This window comes from Daucus carota, chromosome 9, assembly GCF_001625215.2.
Source record: "Daucus carota subsp. sativus chromosome 9, DH1 v3.0, whole genome shotgun sequence".
In the NCBI taxonomy this organism is placed as follows: domain Eukaryota; kingdom Viridiplantae; phylum Streptophyta; class Magnoliopsida; order Apiales; family Apiaceae; genus Daucus; species Daucus carota.
The window spans coordinates 33,989,988-34,004,748 of NC_030389.2; the positions used below are offsets into that span (position 1 = coordinate 33,989,988).

General features: G+C 36.7%; 3 protein-coding genes across 3 annotated transcripts; all 3 read right to left on the reverse strand.

Moving 5' to 3' along the window:
• On the reverse strand, positions 1 to 3,620 carry LOC108201482 (receptor-like protein EIX2). The gene is made up of 2 exons (XM_064084918.1): positions 486 to 3,620; positions 1 to 273 (listed from the first exon to the last, which is right to left on the reverse strand). Exon 1 carries the CDS (start codon positions 3,580 to 3,582, stop codon positions 952 to 954), a length of 2,631 nt encoding a protein of 876 aa, XP_063940988.1. The 5' UTR covers positions 3,583 to 3,620; the 3' UTR covers positions 1 to 273; positions 486 to 951.
• A 2,093-nt stretch (positions 3,621 to 5,713) lies between these two features.
• LOC108202362 (receptor-like protein EIX2) lies at positions 5,714 to 8,808 on the reverse strand. Its single transcript, XM_017370742.2, has 3 exons — positions 8,409 to 8,808; positions 6,119 to 8,160; positions 5,714 to 5,980 (listed from the first exon to the last, which is right to left on the reverse strand). The coding sequence occupies exons 1-2, from the start codon at positions 8,683 to 8,685 to the stop codon at positions 6,122 to 6,124; spliced, it is 2,316 nt and encodes a 771-aa protein (XP_017226231.2). The 5' UTR covers positions 8,686 to 8,808; the 3' UTR covers positions 5,714 to 5,980; positions 6,119 to 6,121.
• A 4,784-nt stretch (positions 8,809 to 13,592) lies between these two features.
• Positions 13,593 to 14,243, reverse strand: LOC108202289 (receptor-like protein EIX2). The gene has a single exon (XM_017370676.2). The coding sequence runs from the start codon at positions 14,241 to 14,243 to the stop codon at positions 13,593 to 13,595; it is 651 nt and encodes a 216-aa protein (XP_017226165.1).
• Between the last annotated feature and the right edge of the window lie 518 nt (positions 14,244 to 14,761).

Here is a 14,761-nt window from a genome sequence, read left to right on the forward strand (position 1 = left end):
GCCTACACAATACTAAACAATTATATAATGCATGGAAATGCTAACACAAAAACAATGTCTGAACTTTAAACACCAGAACTTTGAATTACAAACTCTAAAATATTTTTAGAAGTTTAAACACAAACATCAAACTGAAGTTTATTGAAATAACGATAATAATAACTTTGTGACTAAACTCCAAATGTGCATCACAGCAAAGATGCTTCTGCAAAGACTGGAATGGAACCTCGAGCAATTGGGACTGAGCACCAACATATAGATTTGCACCATCTTCTGTTGAAACAAATTATAAATTATTTTAGTAAGCATACTATAAAAACCTGATGTTGATGACAGAATGGTTAAGGTTTATGTAGAAATAGTTCAAATGTGTTATGCGTTAATGCATATTACATTTGAACTATCATGAAAGCAAACGGATAAAAATATATCTGTTTAGTTCAAGATGACATTTTGACAAGGTTTTACAGTAAAACAGAGTTTACCTGTTAGTTAAGGAATCTTCTCCACAACAAAATCATGGAAACTGCAATCTTGTCAAACGCTTGTTCGACATAATGAAAGTAAAAATACCTCCAAGACTTGATAAAATGCAAAGAAGCGCAGAATCCCAAAAAGCCAACCAAGAGACCAGGTCCTATCCCAGCTTTAAACCACATGCGCTCTTCATCTGAATCAGTATCAGATCCGTTGTGGTCATGGAATTTATTTGATTCTGTGTCGCCAATACAGGGTTTCAGGATAGGTTCCCCACAGAGCTGATTGTTGCCAGCATAGATAGAGGGATCAATGACTCCAAGGGTCTGGAGTTGGCTTCCAGTTGGTATTTTCCCTGATAAATCATTGAAGGAGAGGTTCAAGCGGCTTAAAAAAATTAAATCCGCTAGACTTTGTGGAATAGGACCACTAAATTTGTTCCTTGAAAGATCAAGAAATTCCAGTTTTTCCAGTTTAATTTCCAATTCTGTCTGGGATCCTTCCAGTTAGATGATTCCCTGCTAAATTCAAATTTAATAAGCTATAGAGTCCCATCAACTGTTCTGGAATCTCTCCACTGATATTGTTATTTGATATATCAATGGAAAACATAAAACGCAGTGTAGATGTAAATTTCAGCTCATATCCTTTTGCATCATCTGATATCGCTTCACCATTCCCCAGCCCGAAGTCAAAATAGTCATCATTGTTTTCACCAGTAATCATGGCACTGAAATTACTGAAACATGGAGGAATGGTTCCTGTAATTTGATTTCGTGCCAAGTTTAAAACTTTGATGTATGAATTGTTGCAAAGCTGTACAGGAATATCACCATAAAAATAGTTGGACCGCAGAATCAAATACTCAAGATCAGGTAATTTTTCTGCGGTCCAAGGAGGTATGGTATCGCTCAAATTGTTATTTCCCACATCAAGCGCGACAATAAATGTCAAATTTTGAAAGGACAGAGGGAGTTTTCCTTGAAACTTGTTGTTGTGCAAGTTTAAGTAAAGGAGCAACTGTAGAGAACCCAAAGAAGAAGGAATATCCCCAGAGAGACTATTACTCATCACATCAAGTTCTTTCAAATTTTTTAAGTTTCCTAAACAGCGGGGGAGTGGTCCTGAAAAGTTATTGCTGGAGAGAACTAAAACAGTCAAATATTTTAGACTGCATAAAAATTGAGGTATATCACCCGACAAACTGTTATTGGATAGTGCCAAGACAGACAAACCATGTGTTCGAGCTGCTGAAACTAATGAGAGTTGTTTCCCGTTGAGGTCGTTGTCAGATATATCAACAGTAGAGGCCTGAGATAAGAGTACATTCACAAACCAATCTGCTGGGATGATATCTGATATGCTCGTATTTGCCATTGTAATGTCACTTATTTGTCTCTGTGTTTGGAGCCAATGGGGAAATTTAGGCCCAACTTTCAAGGACTTCATGTATAAATATTGAAGCTGAAATGGAGGAATCCACTTGCAACTAATATTCAACACTAAGTTAGATTCCGAAGATATTTCCAAGGTGGTCAGCCTCGTGAGGTTGACAAAATGATGCTCAGATACAAAACCCTCCCACAAATTAGACAAAAGACTCAAATCTGTTAAATTTGATAGCTGGCCGATGCATTTAGGAATGGAAGTCAGTTGATTATCGCTGGCATCCAACGCTGTCAACTCTAACGACTGACAAAATGTTTGTGGCAGAGAACCCCTAAATGCATTTGAGCTTATACTGAGGTATTGAAGTTCCGTAAAATTTCCCATCTCGAGTGGAAAGTCACTTAGTTTATTATTTGAAAGAAGAAGTATAGAAAGTGACGTCAAATTTCTAATAGACCGGGGAATTATACCCTGCAACTTATTGTCACTAAGATCAAGATAAGTAAGAGATGTCAAAGTTCCAAGAGATTCTGGGATCAAACCGTACAAAGAATTGGATGAAAGCTTTAGCTCAAGAACTGATGTCAAATTTCCAAGAGACCGAGGAATATTACCCTGCAAATGATTGCTTGAAAGATCAAGAATAGTTAGAGATCTCATTGTCCCTATAGATTCGGGGATCAAACCTTGAAAACTAGGGCCAGATAGATCAAGTTCAGATAGGGAAGTCAAACTTCCAATCGATTTAGGAATCAAACCTTCTAAGCTATTTCTAAGTAGACCAAGATTGATTAAAGATGTCAAACTTCCGATAGAGTGAGGAATTGGGCCTATAAAATCGTTGTCTGAGAGATCAAGTTCAAGAAGAGATGTTAAACTTCCTATAGATTGAGGAAGTAGACCACTGAAAAAATTAAACCGAAGATTTAGATGTGCAAGACCACTATTGTTAAGAACCCATAAAGGGAAAGAAGAGTTAAGTTGGTTGGAACTAAGATCCAGAAAAACAAGAGATGTTAAATTCAGAACGGGGAGATGATGAGGCATTTTGTTGGGTAGGAAAGAATCGTGCAAACGTAGTACTAATATTGAATTGGGAAGCATGTTAATGGCCGGAAACCAATCAGTGGCCCTGGAAAGATTCATATCAGAGAGATCCAAGTGTTCCAACAAAGAAAGCCTAGAAAACCACCCCATGCTATCGATGCTTAATAGGAAATTACCATTTAAATCAAGGTACTTTAAGCTCGAAAGGTTCCCTAATTGATGAGGAACTAAACCTATAAAGTTGGAGTGAGAGAGGTTGAGATATGTTAGATCCTTAAAGGACCCCAAGAATTTTGGAATTCGTATCCCATGAAAACTGTTGTTGCTCAGGTCCAAGTAAGTCAAATATCTCAAATTACGCAAGGAATGGTTTATGTGGCCACCTCTTAAATAACCACTTTGCAGATCAAGTTTCATGACATGGCCGGTCTGTTTGTTGCAGCCAATTCCATGCCATGCACAACAATCATCTCCAACCCATGACGACAAGTAGTTTGTGTCGTCAGAGAGACTTTCTTTAAAGCTTAGCAAAGCTTGTTTGTCCCTCTCGTTGCAGCTCTGATTCCAATTGCTTCCAACTCTGCTCCCGCAATTCAACTTTACCAGAAAACCTATTGCATAAGCAAGAATTAGTAAACTCATACGTTTCTGCATTCCCATAGCTAGCATTCGCCAGTAAATATCAAAGAGACTTATTTGCCAGTTCTATATTTATGAACATTAATAATTTGATTGAGTGTCTGTAGCTGGTATAAATATGAGCAGGTACATAAATTAAAGTGATTCATACTCCCCCCTCCAAAATAATAGTCGCTCTGACTTTTTGCACGTAATTTGAGGTGCAAAACAAGTCAAATTACATGCAAAAAATCAAAGCGAATATAATTTGAAAGGAGGGAATATCATCCATGACAAACAGGTCTTTGCTGTCAACTTCTACTCTCAGTTGGTCCCAAAGATCCATGATAAACAAGTCAGATCTTCTATCTCTTTCAACTTCCGTCTTAGTTGCTTCCCCTTAAACAATTTAAGTACGTTCCTGGCAAATACTTGGTGTACAGAAGTGCAGCAAACTTGGGTGAATTGTATTATATTTTCAAATTTTTTTATGATAATCCTTTTATCAGAAGAGGAAAGAATAAAGTTCCTTAAATATATACACCCAAGTAGGCTTGCTTACTTAACAAATCATTTTCAAATAAAACTCTTCTTTCTAAATTTTGTTGGGTACATATAGGAGTATCCACCAGTCCACCACTCTGATGGGAATTAAGCTCATCTCAGTTTGTCACATTAATTCGGAGAAAAAAACTAGGAATTTTGTTGAAGCATTTAGCAGTTTTTGTAGAATAAATGAAATTTGTATATATTACTGTAATAGTTAATACTCTTAGTTTACTTTGCTGTTTCATTCCCTTTCAGCCACTAGTCGTGTATGAAATTTTCTGGTAATCCTGTATTTTCTTTAAATCTATGTGAAAATATCGTGTTATCCAAGGAGGTCATCATCACCCGTGTGAATGAGATTGTTCTTGTGTGTGTTGAAATTTGAAATATGAAGCCTTCATGCTCTTATCAGTAGGGTAGGGGGACTACCACCAAGTGGCTGCAGTTCATTGTTCCGGTAATCAGGTTGACACTGCTTTTCTGCAAGTAGTACTTGCACTGCATTATCATTTTCTCTGAGATTTTACTCTTTTAAACTTAAATCTAACTATAAAGACACACATGCACTTATTCACACATATTTCTAAGAGGTGATTAATTTACAGTTAAGTCGATTCAGCTCCGATCATAATATACAATAACGGACTAATTAAACCGATTCAAGCTCCCTGACATTCCACCAGAGCTTTTCTTTGAAGTTATTATTGTGAAGACTAATAACTTTGTTTTTTATTAATATTTTCTGATACATTTTGCTCCAAAATTGTGCTAGTATTTCTTATCATGGGAAGTACTTAGTGTTCTTCGGTCAATTTCTTCATCTTTTCCCTCAATCTTGCCAGCTTGATATCTCTATTGTATATCCAATTTTACTTAGTTTAGTAGATCCTTCTTTTGCTTGAATATTTCCTTTTACCTGATTATCTCTAAGGCCTTCACCCTAAAATTATCATTAACACATTTGGAATATATAAAAAAACAAGCATGTCACTGTCCTATATGTTTCTTCAAGTACGAAAGAAACATAACTTCACTAAATGAAAATGAAGCAAGATTTCTGTACTGTCCTATCTATGTTTCTTTAAGTACGAAAGAAACGTAACTTCACTGAATGAAAATGAAACAAGATTTCTGTAAGAGGATACGGTAGGTAATATGTTCACGCTCAAGTAAAAGTTGAATTCTTTATTAATATTAGGTTATTCCATGCATAAACATTTATGTAGCCAATTTTATGTGCCTAGCATTATTCTTTAAGTAAAATGGTATATATATAAGATTTAATTGCAAATTGCATCCCTACATTTAAGCCCAAACACACTTTAGTATACATACTTTAGAAAATTTAAAACACAAACCCACTTCAAAACCCTTATTACCCATAAGGACCTTGATAAAGATTCTGCCCCTTATTATCATAAAGCAGTGAAGTTCTATGAAGGATTTTCAAAGCAGCTCATACATCAAGGGCATGTTCTTGATGATTTTGCTTGTGCTCTTGACCAGGTAATGTCATAGCCAGTAAAGCTCAGTACTATGAAAGAATATTTATCAAGAGAAGAAAGCTATTCACATGTTCAAAAATTAAGTAGAATAATGTCATCCATATAATGGAACTCCATGGAACTTTTGCATTTGCGTTAATGCCATTCTTTACCAAGATAAAATTCAGCAGTATTATTGTTAAAATGACTAGCAATAACAACGTATAATAACAAGGTGCAGAAGAGAATACAAGAAGCAGAAACAGAACATAGGAACTTGGAAGTATGTATATTTTACGTAAATTATGTATAATATAACTGGATATATATTGCTAAAGATGGAGTCATGATGCAAGAAATTCCAACATCTTTTTGTCCAAGGCTACAGCTTATGCTTGATGAAGAACCTGAATCCACTAAAAAATTAGGAATAGTGTCAACGCATATTTAGAGGTCTAACAAATACGAGAACTCAGCTGTAGAAGGCAAAACCATTAAGAAAAACAGAGGAGAAGAAAAAATAACAAAAGTGTGTGTAATGGATATGATTTCACCTATTAGTTCTGGAACCTTCTCCGCCACAAAGCAATGGAAAGCGCTATCTTGTCAGAGAATCTTTCAACAGAGTGAAAGTAGAAGTACCTCCATGTTGGAATGAAATGCAGAGAAGCACAGAATCCCAGAAAGCCGACCAAGAGACCAGGTCCTATCCCTGCATAAAACCACACGTGCTCGTCATCCGAATAAAATTCAACTTCATTGTTGTTGTGAAAATCATGTGAATCGGTGTCACCAGGACAGGGCTTTAGGATGGGTGGACCACAGAGCTGATTGTTTCCAACATAAATGGAGGGATCGTCTAGGGTTCTGAGTTGGTTTCCCGTTGGTATTCTCCCCGAAAAATCATTAAAGGAGAGGTTTAAATGGCTTAAAAAGCTCAGATTTGACAGACTCTGTGGAATATGACCAGCAAGTTCATTTCTGGACAGATCAAGAAATTCCAGTTTATCCAATTTCCCAATCGTGTCAGGGATCCTTCCGGATAGACGGTTACCAGCTATGTTTAAACTCAACAAACCATGGAGGTTCATCAACTCCTTTGGAATCTCCCCACTGATATTGTTATTTGATAAATCAATGGAATAAAGAAAATCAAGTGTAGAGGAATATGTTAGTTCATATCCTTTTGGATCATCAATGATTATATCTTCATAACTCAGTCCCCCGTATATTGGACCTTCTTCTTTTCCGCTGTTATAACTTGTAATTATGGCAGTAAAATTGCCGAAGCAAGGAGGTATGTTTCCCGTTATGTCATTTTTTGCCAGGTTTAGAACTTGAATTGATGGATGACATATATCGGTGGGAATTTTACCGTAAAAATTGTTGGACCGTAGTATCAAATACCTGAGATCCAGCAACTTCGAAGTCCAACCAGGAAGAATATCGCTTAAATTGTTCTTTCCCACATCAAGTCCGATTATAGATGACAAATTTTGGAAGGACAGTGGAAGTTTGCCTTGAAAATTATTATTGTGCAAGTTTAAATACCAAAGAAACCTTAGAAAACCTAAAGAAATCGGAATATCCCCACCGAGGTTGTTATTCATAACAGAAAAGTCATTCAAGTCTGTCAAATTTCCTAGGCACGGGGGTAGCGCTCCTGAAAATTTATTATCAGAGAGGAGCATAGTACTCAAGGACGTTAGATTGCATAAAAGAGCAGGGATATTACCAAACATGTGGTTATTTGAGAGGTCTAAATATCTCACACTATTTGGAATTGCTAATATGGTATCTGATATGCTCGTGTTTCTCATCCTGATGTCAGCAAGTGATCTCTGTGTTATAAGCCATTTGGGAAATTTGGGCACTTTTATGGAGTCCATGTATATATCATTAAGCTGCTGAAATGGAGGAACCCATCTAGAACTGATATTAACCATTAAGTTAGATTTTGAAGAAATTCGAAAGGAATAAAGGTTGGTGAGGTTGACAAAGTGATGCTCAGATATAATACCGTCCCATGAATTGGAAGCCAGATCCATGATTACTAGATTTGATAGTTTTCCGATGCATTTAGGAATGCTTCCTCCCAGCTGATTATCATCAACCAACAGTGCACTTAAATTGTTTAGTTGACAAAGTGATTCTGGTAGAGAACCACTAAACCGATTCCCACTCACAGTGAGGTCTGAAAGTTTGGTAAGATTGCCAATCTCAGCCGGAATTGAACCACTAAATCTGTTGTATTTAAGATAAAGGTCAAAAAGTGATATCAAGTTGCCAATAGACGGAGGAATCAGACCATGTAAATAATTTAGAGAAAGATCAAGTCTAGTGAGAGATGTCAAAGCCCCTATAGATTCCGGGATCAAACCTCTAATTTGGTTATTATATAGGTCAAGAATAATTAGGGATGTCAAATTTCCGATAGATTGAGGAATGAAACCCCCGTGATTATTGAAAGAAAGATCAAGATAAGTAAGAGATTTTAGAGCTCCTATGGATTCTGGTATAATGCCTTCAATGGAATTATCGGATAGATATACTTGAGTAAGAGCAGTCAAGTTCCCGATGGATTGGGAAATCGAACCTGGAATAATCACATAAAATAGTTTGGCCATTCAGTAAACTTAGAGAGTGAGTACCATAATGAGACTGCATTTGGACAAAAATTAGATTACATTACAAGGCCAAAAAACCAACAGTAAACGTGTTCAACTTGCGGGTTAATCCTGCTTGATTTTATAAATATTATAATAGTATTAATTATTTCTTATTTAAAATAAATGAAACAGAAATCTTTCTAATTTAAGAAGAAGGTATTTGAGATTTAATCACCTTTATCACAACAATTTTGGAGATCAAGTTTGATGACCTGGCCTGTTATGTTGTTGCAATAAACTCCGGACCATGAACAACAATCATCTCCATCCCACGGTGACAACCAAGAGTCGTTGTTTCTAACAAGAAGGCTTTTTCTGAGAAGCAGCAAAGCTTGTTTCTCGCTGTGAATGCAGCTTCCGTTCTGGTGGCCTCCGTCTATGCTACCGCAACTAAATGTTAAGCTTATAGCATATACAAGTAGAAGTGAACTCATATATTTTTGTATTTCCATAACTAGAATTAAAAGATAGTTGCAGAATCTACTTAAATGTGATCTGCATGTATATGATTTATGAACATATTTATGTAGCCTGATGGGATAAAATATAAGCGCGTAGAAGAATTCAAAAGTCGAAACTATCATTCACAATGGAATTAGTCTCCTAGTCAGCCGTTGCCAGCACTCTCAGTTCTCAACATCAAAAGTCTCCCACTCAGCGAGCACTTGCCAGTTACTTGATAGCTTACTTTTTTAGATGATTTTTCTAATTCTTCCCTCCCGGTCCTTAATTGCTTATGGAATATATGTTCTAATTCCATGGTTTGAAAGCTTGCCGTGTTACATCAAGATGATCTCCATCATTACTTGAAGAAATATCAGTGGTTGAATGGAATTTTAAAAATTCCATCGACAGGGGCCGGCTCAACTAAATTTGAGGCCTAAGCAGACTTGAACATGAGGCCTCCCTATGTAAAAAATATTTACAAACAAAAATTTAATTATTATAATTATCTCAATATATATTTTTATAAAATTCTGAGGCCCTTTTAGGGTTTGGGCCCTAAGCAACCGCTTAGTTGGCCTTACTGTTGAGCCGGCCCTGTCCATCGAGAGTTGTAAGTTTGATCTTTTGTGGGTGTTGGATAGACCACTGAGGCCATGCGGTCCTCTCCTCGACTCGTCGTGATGACCTGCAAAAAATTCATTTCAACTCAGTCTCTTTTTTTTTCTTTTTTTTTTGAAAATGAGAATAAATCTCAACGAATATAGATCGGCAATTCACCGTGATAATTATTTCATTCAAGAAAGCTTATTATCTAACCGTCGGACATGCAAGATGATCGGGGAAATTTAGACAATAAAATTTTAATGTCCGAAAAGAAAACCGGTCTTCTTCCGAGAATCCTGAAAATAAAACAAAGAAAATAAGAAAAATATAAGTCGATATACGTAATAGATAATATATATTCAATATATAATTATTATTAAAAACACGTGATCAAAATATTCCCACAATCATGCTAACTCATAATTGAGACAATTAAACTCTTAATTAAGGCACAATTAATAAAATATTAATACACTTAATTAAGACACAATTAAGGCACAATTAACGTCCTCAATTAGGAGGCACAATTCACGCTCTTAATTAAGAGGCACAATTAACCCCCTCAATTAGGAGGCACAGTTAACGCCTCAATTAAGTCACAATTAACGTCTTCCTATCTGAAACCGCATCACATATTGATCCTGGAACCGCCATCGACGCCGCCGCCCTCGGTCAGCGCCGCTACGCTATCTTGCTTTTGCTGCAAAACTTGAAAACATGATACGTTATGGTACTGTTGCTGTCTTCCTCCCCATTGTCTTTCATGCCCATCTCTTTCTTCTGTCAACTCAAACCCACATGCAAACAGGGCCCCTATGCTCCCGTTACCATGTTGTAGCTGCTCTGCTCATATGAGGGAAGATCTATGGACAAAACAAATGGAACATGACAAATACACAAAGACTGTATAGTACATCATTATTATTAATGGAGTAAAGAAAGAGTATTGGGGACGGGGTTGAGAAGAAAAGAAAACAGAAGGAAAAGACACTTCCCTGTATTTGAAATCTCGGTCACTCTATTTCAGGTTCGTGAATTCCATCACCAACTCGAGGGCAGAGAATCATCACAATTCACAAGGGATTAGAGAGAGAACAAAAAGTGTTTTTCTACATAACATAATAAAATGTTTTCATCATGATACTCAATGGCCGGCCTCAAAAATTACACGGAGTATATGTTAGGAATGAAACAATATGCTCAACCCTCAACGATAATTTCTTCGGAGGTTGAATGTGTGAACTAGACTTTAACAAACATAAAGTCATCAAAAGTTCCGATTCACAAAAACAAGATTAATATATTTATCGTATTCACATTTCAACTCGTCTCTTTAACTACATTAAATTTGGATTTCTACTTAATCTACTAAGTACAGGGTCTTCATTAATTGAGAAAGAAATTCTTAAAAATGATATTAAAGCTGAAATACTCAAGTACTTGGTATATAATCAGGTTAAATGGCGTTTTGATCACTAAACTGACCTATAACTTTCATTTGGATCATCGTACTCAAAAAACTGTCAATCAGGTCACTTAACTAGTAAAAATATACAACTTAATCATCGAAGACGATGAAACTTTCACGGCCGTTAAATCCCATTGACTATAGACGGTGCTCCGTTAAATCTTTCCACATATGCTGCCACATTAGCTTATTAGTCCACCCATCAATAAAACCACCCGGCTGAGTTAGGACCCGACCCAGGTAACTCACCCACAACTCATTATATTTTCCTATTTCTTTCATTTCACCCATCTGTATAAACCCAATAGCTTCGACTTATACAACGAGTCCGCCGCAATCTCCATGCGCCTCATCTTCGTCATATCATAAAAGAACGTCATCAGCTCGGCGGCGGAAGTCTCGATGGAGCGTGACGGCGGTCGCTATTGTGATTGGTGAATGGAATCGAGGTCTCGACAGTGAATGTCGTTGAGTCGGTGAAGAACGAACATGAGAGGTGTATGGGCGTGGGGAGAGGCTTCGGGAGATTCCAACTCCGACGCGATAAAGTCACCGTCGATTAGAGAGATGGGGTTTGGTGGAGACTAGAGAGAGACGAGATTTGAAAAATGAGATTTATATGTCTGTGTATACACTTTTGGTTTTATGAGTTTTAAAGAACAAGATGATGAGCTCTTTTTAAAAAATGGACATGAAAGAGAGTTGTTGAAGAAAAATGGTGGATAAGAAATGAGGAAGGAGATCTGGAAATGGATAATGATGTTGGGTTATAAGATGTGGAACGGGTCTAACGATCCAATGACGTGGAGCAGCCACATAGGTTGCCAATCTGCCATGTAAGCCTGCCAACTCATTTTTCCATCCAAGAGTTAACAGCAGTAACGGCAAGTGATGTGATTGAAAGTTTTTATTAGTTCAATTATTTGACTGAAAGCTTTTTGAGTTTGATGACCCAAGTGAAAATTCGTAGTCAGTTGAGTGACGAAAACGCCATTTAACCCGTATATAATCTGTACACTTTATGAATGTCACAACTACACTGGAATTGTTAATCTCGTCATATTTACGAGCAGATCTATACTTATTATTAGCGCTCAATTGATCTCTACAGCATATATGGCACTCCCATCATCTTTCAACTTGTGAATGATATGATCGTTAGGGTTCAGAGTTGGTTACTGGTTGGTATTCTCCCTGAAAAATCATTGGGGGGGGGGGGGGGGGTTTAGAAGAGGGCTGAGCAAACTGTCGGTTCGGTCGAAACCGAACCGCACCAAACCAAAATAACCGAAAAGACTTTTTGCTTTGTGGAATTAACTTCCTCCGAAATTTTATATTTTTGAAACTGAACCGAACTTGTCTTTCAAACCGAACCGAACCGAACCGAAAATATTTCGGTTTTTCCAGTTTGGTTGAAGAAAAACCGAATTATATAAAAAGTTATAGGTGGTGTTTTCGTGGTTATTCTGCAGACTGAATGTTAGTCTATTTATCCTCACTGTCTGTTATATTTGAACTGCAGATGACTTGCATGTTGTAATCTTTAATTGAAGGTTGTTTGATAATGGGACTGTATGTTATTTATATACAGAATGCATGATTCACTTGTGGATTGACAGATATGAAGAAATGTAAATTTTTAACGTATTATATATCACATATGTATTTTAATGTATTATTATTATTATATATATATAATTAAAAAAATAATATATATTAATAAAAACTTCGATTATTTCGGTTAAATCGAAATTTTGTTCGGTTATGACCGAACTAACCGCAATTTCAAAAAATTTCAAACCTGACTGGACTGAATTTATAAGGTTCGCTTCGGTTTTGCTCAGCCCTAGCTTAGAGGGTTTTAATAGTTCAAACTTGATAGACTCCATGAAATGGGACCATAAAATTCATGTCGAGAGATATCAAGAAATTCCGGTCGGTCCTGTTTCCCAATCCTGTCACGGATCCTCCTGGATAAATGGTAAGCGGCTAAGTTTATACTTAAGAAACCACGAAGATCAGTCATCTCCTTTGGAATCTCTCCACTCTGTTGTTACTTGCTAAATCAATTTAGTACAAAAAATCTGTATGTTGTGATATATGTTTGTTTAGTTCCTTTTGGATCATCCACAATTATTTAAGTACAACTCAGTCTGGAGTATGGCGGACCATCATTAGTTTCACTGTTATAATTTGTAATTATGGCGGTAAAATTGCCCAAGCAAAGAGAAATAGACCCCCTGATGTCATTTCTTGCCATGTTTAAAACTTGAATCATCGGATTTTGACAACTTTGAGGGAATTTCATCACAGAAATTGTTGGACCGCAGTATTAAGGAACTTATTTGCAGAAATAAGTGTACTAATTATGATCTTGATTATATATAAAAGAAAGTATAGGAATAACACGCGACATGGCACCACTGAGTTGACAGGTTGACAACGACAACAAAGAATCAGATCAGACAGAACATAAGGAACAAATGACAAGTAAATAAAACAGAAAATATTAACATACAAAAATGCATCTGAATTGAAATTTGTAGTACAACTCGAAATACAGAATTTGAGAAATCCACCTTCCTCCAAGCTATATGCGAATAACATCAGCACATTAATACATTATAGCGTTTTACAACTTTGAGAAACTCACTCAAGAAAACAAAGAAAAAATTGACAAGCAGAAATGCATGGCATTTATGTTTAGACATTTAGTCATGGAGTTTCCTCTGTAACAAACAAACGGCAACCACTATCTTGTCAAAGACTTGTTCGACATAGTGAAAATAAGAATACCTCCAAGACTTGATGAAATGCAGAGAAGCGCAGAATTTTATGGTCCTATCCTGCGTAAAACCACAGGTGCTCGTCATCCGAATAAAATTCAGCTTCATTGTTGTTCTGACAATCATGTGAATCTGTGTGACTAGGACAGGGCTTCAGGATGGGTGGACCACAGAGCTGATTGTTTCCAACATAAATGGAGGGATCGTCTAGGGTTCGGAGTTGGTTTCCGGTTGGTATTCTCCCCGAAAAATCATTAAAGGAGAGGTTTAAACGGCTTAAAAAGCTCAGATTTGACAGACTCTGTGGAATATGACCAGCAAGTTCATTTCTGGACAGATCAAGAAATTCCAGTTTATCCAATTTCCCAATCGTGTCAGGGATCCTTCCGGATAGACGGTTACCGGCTATGTTTAAACTCAACAAACCATGGAGGTTCATCAACTCCTTTGGAATCTCTCCACTGATGTTGTAATTTGATAAATCATTGAAATAAAGAAAATCGAGTGTAGAGGAATATGTTAGTTCATATCCTTTTGGAACATCAATAATTATATCTTCATCACTCAGTCTCGAGTATGGGGGACCATCTTCTTTTCTGCTGTTATAACTTGTAATTATGGCAGTAAAATTGCCGAAGCAAAGAGGAATGTTTCCTGTTATGTCATTTTTTGCCAGGTTTAGAACTTGAATTGATGGATGACACATATCCGTGGGAATTTTACCGTAGAACTTGTTGGACCGTAGTATTAAATACCTGAGAAACTGCAATTCTGAAGTCCAAGCAGGAAGAATATCACTCAAATTGTTCTTTCCCACGTCAAGTCCTGTTATAGATGTCAAATTTTGGAAGGACCGCGGGAGTTTGCCTTGAAAATTATTTGTGCAAGTTTAAATACGAGAGAAACCTTAGAAAACCTAAAGAGATCGAAATATCCCCACTGAGGTTGTTATTCATAACGGAAAAATCATTCAAGTCTGTCAAATTTCCTAGGCACGGGGGCAGCGCTCCTGAAAATTTATTATCAAAGAGAAGCATAGTCTTCAAGGACGTTAGATTGCATAAAAGATCAGGGATATTACCAAACATGTGGTTATTTTAGAGGTCTAAATAACGCACACTATTTTGAATTGCTAATATGGTATCTGATATGCCTGTGTTTGTCATCCTGATGTCGGCAAGTGTTCTCTGTGTTATAAGCCATTTGGGAAATTTGGGCACTTTT

Coding starts and splice junctions, on each gene's coding strand:
- LOC108202362 (XM_017370742.2), bottom strand. CDS start 8,685: ATGGAAATACAAAAATATATGAGTTCACTTCTACTTGTATATGCTATA. Junction 8,161..8,408: donor CCAAAATTGTTGTGATAAAG/GTGATTAAATCT, acceptor TGATTATTCCAG/GTTCGATTTCCCAATCCATC.
- LOC108202289 (XM_017370676.2), bottom strand. CDS start 14,243: ATGTGTCATCCATCAATTCAAGTTCTAAACCTGGCAAAAAATGACATA.
- LOC108201482 (XM_064084918.1), bottom strand. CDS start 3,582: ATGCTAGCTATGGGAATGCAGAAACGTATGAGTTTACTAATTCTTGCT.